Here is an 8750-nt window from a genome sequence, read left to right on the forward strand (position 1 = left end):
GAACATTCGCCATTATTTTTTTTGCAAAAAAAAAACAGGTCTTTTTCTCGTTTTCTCGTTTTTTATTCACCATCATGCAATAGCTTTTTGTGGTTTCCTCCCCCACACACACACACCTATTTTACATAAGTTTACCCCCTCCCCCCCCCCCCCCCCCCCCATTTAAATGATTACCTCCTGCTCATACAACATTTGATGAGGAGGGAGGGGGGGGGGGGGGGGGGGGTTGGCTTTGATGCATCTAGCTATACTTTGATACTGACTGTTGTGCATGTTTGAGGTCTGATGCAATGCGGGCATTCTCCAACTGACTCTGATGTAGTTGTGACCTTAGTTGTTCAATCTGTTCACCTTTATTCTCAATCTCACTCTCCAATTTGGCCACCAGCTCACCCTTCTGGGCCAGTTGTTCACGCAGCGTCTCAAGCTGTAAAATGAACAAAAAGAGATGAAATTAGAAAATTAAACAGTTGTTTGTTCTCTCCGCCAGTGCATTTGAGGTCAAAATCTGAAATTTACTCAATATATCTGAGAGCTCTATTTCACATAGATTCACTGTACGAACAAAAAACAATAAAATCAGGGGTGATCGGCCGACCCAATAACCTCAAATAACTTTGTGAACTTGTTTCGGGGAATGGGGGTGAAAAGGGTTTGGGGGGGGGGGGGGGAATAAAAATTAAAAGTAGGGCTTGCAAAGGATATAATGTGCTGAACAGAAAGATGTAAGAAATCAGAAACTTGAAAAACATTTTTGCATTTTTGCTTTTTCAACGAAAAGAAGAACAGTCACTTGAAAACAGTCACTCGCTTTGACAGAAAGTGGAATAAAAAATTACGTTGCAGGGCAGTATAGTGGCCAAATCGCGTCGAAAAGCCCGAATTTCTGCTAATGCGTACCAAAATAGGCCGTAAAATCTTACCAATTACACCAAATGCATACTGAAAACGTAAACCAAACGATTACTTGGGTAATTAAAATTTCGTGACTTGTAAAGTACATAACTCACCGTTTACGTGAAAATTTACCCATTTCTAATTTGTCCAATTCTATTTTAATGCCATTTTACCCAATGGGCCATTTTACCCAATGTCAACTTACCCAATGTTCTTTGAACTTTTCGTTCATTAAATCAATCTTTCGTCGTTGTTGTTTCATATCAAGTCCCACGGGCCATTTATTTATATAGCAATCTATAATCCCATGTTCGGTTGTGATAGTTTCATATCAAGTCCCACGGGCATTTAATTATATAGTCGTTCTGGTAATTTTAACAGTAGGGTAAATTAAAGTTGGCATTGTGTAAAATGGTATTGGGTACAATGGCAAGTTGAGCAAACCAATATTGGATGAAATTGCATTGGGTAAAATGAAATTGTGTAACTTTTCCTGACATCCACTCACCATGAACAATAGATTTACAGAACAATTTAATAGAACATAACCGACTAAGGTTGGACAAATTGTTCTCAAAAGAATGGCGAGGGAGCTGTAGTAAGACTAGTTAGAATTTTAAAGAACTGCTAAATTCTTCACGCTTGTGATTTACCAGTTCAACCCGTTCCTCAAGACAAAAATCAGGAAATGTGCTGGTCTGGCTGGTAAACAGTAAAACTAAAAATTGGTAGCACGATTACTTTCAATGAATAAGACCAACAGGAATAATATGATTGCTCTTAACACTCTTTCGAGAGGAATTAACAGCAAACGTTTGTGCTAATTCAATAGGAGAACATTAAAAATTCTTTTCAAAAAAATGGGGGCTCATTTCATAGATGAAAGGTGAAACCCGAAAATTTCGAACCAGCGAAAGTAGCTCGTTTAAAGAAAATATAAATATAGATTGGAGTGGATAAAGCAGGTAAAATCTGATATGGCCACTGAAAAAAGACAATTACTGATTCGGAAAACAGTTATCAATCAGATTAAACAAATCCAAATAGAAAACGTCTGTGAGGTCAGCAGACTAAAATATCTAAAATCTTAATAATGGTGCGAAACAGCATTTTAAGAGCAAATTTTGTTATAAACAGTTGGTTACTGCTACGAGTTGCTGATCAGCACATATGGTAGTGGTCAGTAGAAATATCAATTTGATTATCAAGGTATAGGCCGACATGTCTTCAGCAGTGTAAGAGAATAACAATTGCCAAATTCTGGGCATCGCCGTCGGAAAATTCTGTAAATGTAAAAGTTGGAAAAATGAGCCGGAACCAATTTTGCACGTACCACAGGAGATAACCGATGAAAATCTTTCTTGGTTTTTGGGCATGCTTCAATGAAAAAATTCTCAATTGTGTACAGGGAGTTGCTTTGAGGCTGCTTGGAGGGCTCAAACTTTTTGTAAAAATGTCAGTTCAAAACACTTTAGACTAAAAACAGGTAGATTTTTGTTCAGTTTAAAATCCAACTATTCAGCGTTCTTACCAACGTTGTCGTTGCTTGAATCTGGTCGAAGATAATAGAATAAAATTTAACCAACAAAACAACTGTTTTTAAAAATTTTAAGGACAGCTGCTTTTTAAGGACAATTGAAATTTTACTGCCAACGTTAACCGGATAAATTAGTTAAAAAATGCAGATATAAATTAGGAGTTTGTTATTTTAAATAGACTAAGTTTTGTTATCCTTTGAACGATCAAAACTGTGGACATTTGGGACTTCTTGATCTTCAGTGTTAACTGAAATATTTTTCAAAATTTCTTCATTGGTGACTACCAGTTAAAGTGAACTGAATAAAATTTTCGCTGCTTTGTTTTGCAAAATTCATACCAAGTTCTATTTTTGATGTTTCAACTCAATGTTTTGAGTATGGGATTTGCCTTGAATCTTAAGGTCAGATCTGAGATTCTTCAAACGTTCGGTTTTTTTTTACAGATTTTGTACACATTTTTTTCAGTTGTGGATAATTTTTGTGGCGCATCTTTTAATAATTGTAGTCAAAATATATTGCCATTAATATTTGCACGTTGCTCTATTTATACCACCTCAATGTCAATTAGGTATTTTAATTTCACTAAAAGACTTTATATGCACTTTAGCCTGGTGTTGAAATTCAATAAAATGCAATTCCTGGCGTTGAACCACAAATTTTTAAAAGAATTTTTCATTGACTGAACAAAAACTAAATCTGTAAATGAGTGAATATTAATTTTGAAAACTCCCTAGATCAAAACCTGATCAAAATACTGGAGAAACAGTAGACGTCAAATTGCCGCATGTGAACAAAACACCAACATTGGGAAAGCGGAATTTTATTCAAACCCATTTTCTCACTGTTCGTAAACAAAACCGGCCAAACGTCGGAAAAATTGCTCTCGAACGATTAGTGGGAGCTCTAATCAATTGCAGCCTGCTTCAGTCGGGGGGGGGGGAGCCTAAATGGGACCAAGAAGTTCAATAGCGGGCTTCAAATAACCACATTAGAGGTTGACATATACCACTAATAAGATTTAAAGTAAAAAATGGCGCCAGTTTCGGCGCATTTTTCATTTGACCCTTTGTATTAAATTGCCGCCAATTAAATTCAGCCGCTTGAAAATGCATCAGAAAAATTTTCATAAAAAAAGTAACACACGTTTACAATAATTGCTATGAACTTCGTTCAAGAGCAATTAAAAACTAGCTTTTTAACTCAACTTCCAGTTTCGTTTTGACCAAAATCATTACTCTAATTTGAACATAAAAAAATTTCATGTACCATTAAATTTTTTTGAATTCTAAAAGGCAGTGATAAACATACCCGAGTAATATCAGACAAACTTCTCTCAATTGAGATCTTGCTGATTGTGGCTATCTTACGCGTTGGTAATCATCACTCCTAACTATGCCCTCTGATTTTGCAAATTTTTACCGTTTCGAAGAAAAATTAAGTGAAGCCTGTTATATAAAAACAAAGAACAATAGAAGCGTCGCTTAAAATGACAAACCGATTGACTCAATTTTTTACTACATCTTTTGTTTCAGACCATTCAAAAAGGTACACTTATGGCAGATAGTTGAGTATACTCTACCATTAAGGGGATATTTGTACACATGGTTTATGTTTGTTTAAGGTAAAAACATAAACCATGTGATTTTCTTTGCATATGAGGTGTATTTTAGAAGATGATACCCGGACCCTATTGTCATAGTAAAACAATACTGATTCATTATATTCTAATTCTAAATTGCTAAACCAGTATTGAAACATAGTAAAATATGGGTTCCTTTATGATACATAATAATCAGACTAAAACCGTTCAGAAGAAATTACTTTTTGATGATTAAATTAGTATGAACAATGTTTTTTCTTTTTGTCTGTTCATTAGATTTTCACAGAAAATTTGAAAATTAAAAAAAAAAATTGAAATTTTGGGAGATATCAAATTCGTGCATGATATAGCGTTTTTCATGATATCAAAGGTTGTGTGACTTTATACAAATAGACATACCTTATCTTCGGTGATGAGTTTGTCAGCACTGTTCTGTCTCTCAATCTCCACTTTCTTAGACAGTTCTTTCTTTTCTGCCTTCTCTGCCGCCAAGTCTCTGCAAAAACAAATTTTGAAATTATTTTACAATTTAGTCAACTTTCTCATAACTCTAGATTAGCATGCGTCAAATTCGTGGACGCATGCTAATCTAGACGCATGCAAAAATCTGGACAGAGACTTTTTGGTGGCGACCTAGCATCATTACAAAGAAAAAAAAATTCTTAAAGAATGGCTGCATTGATCGAGTTTTCTTGGTATCAGTTGCTAGGGAGTAATGAATTAAGCCTTTGAGCTTTAAGTTTGATATTTTGTATGATCCTTGTATGACTACTAAGAAATCATACAAATCATATATGACCTAGTATCATTACTAGGAATCATATATGACCTAGTATCATTACTATGAATCATATATGACCTAGTATGACTACTAAGAATTTTGTATGATGAGGATTCCGGGTTTGGCCATTTCTTATTTGGCTATTAAATTCGAATTATACTTATAATCTGAATTGATTTTGCAAATTCCCTCTTTAAAGTTAAACTCAAACTTATTTCAAATTATTTCTTTGTTTTTCACTTACTCGAGCAGCTTAGCTTTCTCCTCCTTCAGCCTCGACAAGTCATACTGAAGCCTATCAATCTGATTGGCCAATCCATTCTGCTCTTTCTCCTTTCCTGCCAACTGAGCAGTCAACTCTGCGTTCTGATTGGTCAGTTCATCAATCTGTTCGTTGAGTTGATTCTGCTCATTAAGATTGTCTTCCAATTGGGCGTTGATAGTGTCGTCGGTTTGACCCAATTCACGTGACTCTCTCAGTGGGTGATTGTTGTGAGAATGGAGGCTCTCGTTACGTGATAGTGCTCTTGGAGTGTTGAGAGTCGACAGCTGCTCGGCCTGAAAAACAGTTGTTTGCTGCACAAATGTATACAAAATAACCAAAACAGATAGATTACCACGAAGCAAAATGTACCAGCAAGACCTCCCGGGTCGAATTTCCTCCCTAAAATCATCCCATTTTGTTGTAAGAGTGGGGGGGGGGGGGTAATTTGTCTATGGGGGGAATTGATTAAAGAGCGAGGGGTAATTTGTTCTGGTAGCCAAAATGATGTAAGAGCGGGGCTGCAATGGGAGGACTTTTGAGAAATTACCCCTGTCCAAATTTGCAATGTATGAATGGGTTGCAATGGGAGGATTTTTTAGGAAAATGCAGCTGGACTGCATGCGCTGCGGTAGAAGATAAATTAAGCCTCCACTCTTACATCGTTTTGGTCTATCAGGGGGGATGAAATATTAAAAGATTGAGGGGTTAAAAGATAAATTAATCCCTAAATTTTACATCTTTTTGGTCTGTCAAGGGGAGTATAATGATGTCAAAGTTTAGGGGTATTTTCTCCATTACCCCATTACTCTTAAGTAATTTTTACCGCATTTGACAGACCAAAAAGCTGAAAGAGTGAAAGAATGGGGTTAATTGATTGTTAACCCCAAACAAACATTGCAACCCAAAAAGATGTAAGAGTTTAGAGCTCCATTTCCCGAAATACCGAAGTCAAATTTGGCTAAACATTTGATAACATCATTGGCTTATTGTTGGGGAGAATCGATAAAACATATTACATGCAATGTCATCTGCCGAGTGTCAAAATTCATTGAGCAGCTGTTTTTAACAACAATAGCAAATCGTGATCAAATGCAAGCTATCAATAATAAAACGAGCAGGACCAGGGTGTGCAAATAGAATTCGTCCACTAAGCTGGGGGGAACAAACGCAAAAGACCCAAATTTTTATTGACTAAAGAAAAAGCTAAACCTAGAATGGAGTATGAGTGTATTGAAAAAAAGGAACTCAACAAAAATACTACAAAAAAATGAATACATAATAAAATCATGGTCAAATTGCCGCATTTGAACAAAAAAACCACTAGCAAGAAATCAAATTTTTGTTCAAACAGCGTTTTCTCACTACTTTAAAATTAGGATGAAAAAATTTCTGCCGCATAACCACTCATTTTGGTTATGTAGTGACTAAATTAATCCCTATATGCCTATAAATCAAAAATCTTGAAAACATGTAAAAAGATCTTGAAAAAAAGAAAGCGCCCCAATAGAAAACAAACTCTAAAAACACAGCAGAAAGTCCTGAATTACAGTCCAAGGGATTGAAATATCCATTCACTTCAGCCTCACAATTTTCCAGAAATATCAAAATCTGTTAGTCAACAAAGCATATAACTTTGAAAGCTCAAAAGTTGGCGAAAAACAGGAATACAAATTAACAACCTTTTATTTCCAAAAAGCAGTACCTTTTATTTTTGAAAATCAGCAACCAAGTACAAAACCATTAACTATATATCACAATCTGGAACTACGGCTCAGCCAACCACACATTTACAGTCCTTTTTTTCTAAGTTTCATTAAGTAAAAAGAACTGAGATGGAAACTGATAGAATTTTTTAAGTGCCAAGGTGCTCTTATTTGGTGAAAAAAATTCTGCATATTCGATTAGATGCCAAAATTGCATTGAGCTTCTAAACTGAACGCTGCTAAGCATAATATTAAGGCCAGGTAGCAATCGCTACCTAACTTTGATAACCTAATGCATTGTGACCTAATGACCATGCTTTATATGTTCATCCTTTTTCTTTTGATTTTGCTCTTTTGACTTTGACCGTATTCACCACATAACGTAATTCAATGAGTGAAAGAATTTAAAATGCATTCGGTTGAGACAATGAGTGAAATAAGTCAAACGTGAAAATCGTTAGTTACGTATAACAAAAACATAGCCGGTAGAATATCGAAAAAAACACTAGAAATAACAAAAATACAAAAATATTAGACAAAAATAACATAAAAAGCGTTAAAATTTTTTCAGTTCAGGGGTGTGAGTAGGTGCTGGTGGGTGGGGGGGTTGGTAGGTACGTGGGTGGGGGGGGTAGGTAGGTTAGAGGGGGGTAGGTAGATAGGTACGAGGGGGAGGTAGGTACGTCGGTGGGGGGGGGGGGTAGGTAGTTAAATGGGATCAAATTTTTGACCTCTTCACCTTGAATTACAGACTGTTACCAATTGCTATACATTACAAACTAAGCTATAGTTAAAATCCAATGTTCGAAAACAGAAGTCAACAATCAAAAACGGAGGTAAAAGCTCGAATAGAAAGAAGTCAAAATTCAAGTCATGAACAAATTTGCTTTCTGCTAAAAAACTGTAGAATATCAATACTCCTCTTCGAGTCGTAAAAAACCTGATCAAATGGTAAAATGAATTAAAAAAGAGGAGAGCGCCTTAATAATAGCCGTTGAGGTTGACGGCGGTTACTAAAAATTTACAAAAATAAATTTTAAAAAATGATATCCAAGTCATCAAAAAAAATAGCAAAAAATTGAAGCCGGTAAATTGAAAAAAAAGATGTTTCTTGCATGAAGGCCAATAAGAACTGTTAATACTGAGATCATGCGACCAGAACACACAAAAAAACAACAAAACAGGGAGAACTTAAAAATCCAGCTTTTTTGTAAAAAATAGTGTCAAAGTCGAAACCACTGTTATGATATCAAGCGACGGATCAGACTCGTTTACTCCTAGCAGGGATCCGATAAGACATGTTATTAATAAAATTCATTGATAATAATAAAATAAACAACAGATAGATGCAGAGCTCAAAAGTGTGCATTTTAAAAAAAATAGGGTTAAAGCTAAAAAAATCCACCAGTCAAAAACTTGAAGTATAGTTCACGATTATTTATGCCTCAGTAGCAACCGATGAGACCTACCCTTAAAAAATTAAATGATAAGACAACATAGCAAACAACACATACAGCTGAACTTCAGAAATGTGCTAGAGATCAATAAGTGTTAGTTAAAAAAAAACACTTGGCCATAAATTTTGAAAAAAAAACATTTTGATTCACAAAAGATTTTAAAAAACAGGTAGAACACATGATTAACATTCTAACAGAAGAAAAAACATTCCAGATAAAGAATTCTACTTTTACTGCCAATGAGTGTAACATATGATGTTAGAACAGAGAAACAGTTAGGCAAGGGAAAGAAAGAATAGACGAAATAGCTGTTCTGAGGTTTAATGAGCAAAAAAGGTGATAAGAAAAGTTTCTCCAAGTTGCAACTTACTTGTAGACAAACTGTTTTCGAAATAACATTGAATACCATTTTTCATCTTTAAATGGCCAACGGAAAAAAAACAAAGAAAAAAATTCAATGAAATATTCCATTTTCATATAGGAAAACTAGCTCAGCCAACATTTAAGTG

At 35.2% G+C, this 8750-nt stretch overlaps 1 protein-coding gene across 1 annotated transcript in view; it reads right to left on the minus strand.

Annotated features, from left to right (window-relative positions):
- The window catches only part of LOC142352947 (uncharacterized), a 125850-nt gene that overhangs the window by 115831 nt on the left and 1269 nt on the right, over window positions 1–8750 (minus strand). Inside the window, exons 2-4 of the mRNA XM_075405104.1 lie at window positions 5061–5374; window positions 4435–4531; window positions 264–427 (exon numbers count right to left, since the gene is read on the minus strand). Of these exons, the coding sequence (XP_075261219.1) occupies window positions 264–427; window positions 4435–4531; window positions 5061–5374 (575 nt within the window). The remainder of the gene's footprint in view (window positions 1–263; window positions 428–4434; window positions 4532–5060; window positions 5375–8750) is intronic.

The sequence above is a fragment of the Convolutriloba macropyga genome, chromosome 14 (genome assembly GCF_964194025.1).
Source record: "Convolutriloba macropyga chromosome 14, txConMacr16.3, whole genome shotgun sequence".
NCBI classification, from domain to species: Eukaryota; Metazoa; Xenacoelomorpha; order Acoela; family Convolutidae; genus Convolutriloba; species Convolutriloba macropyga.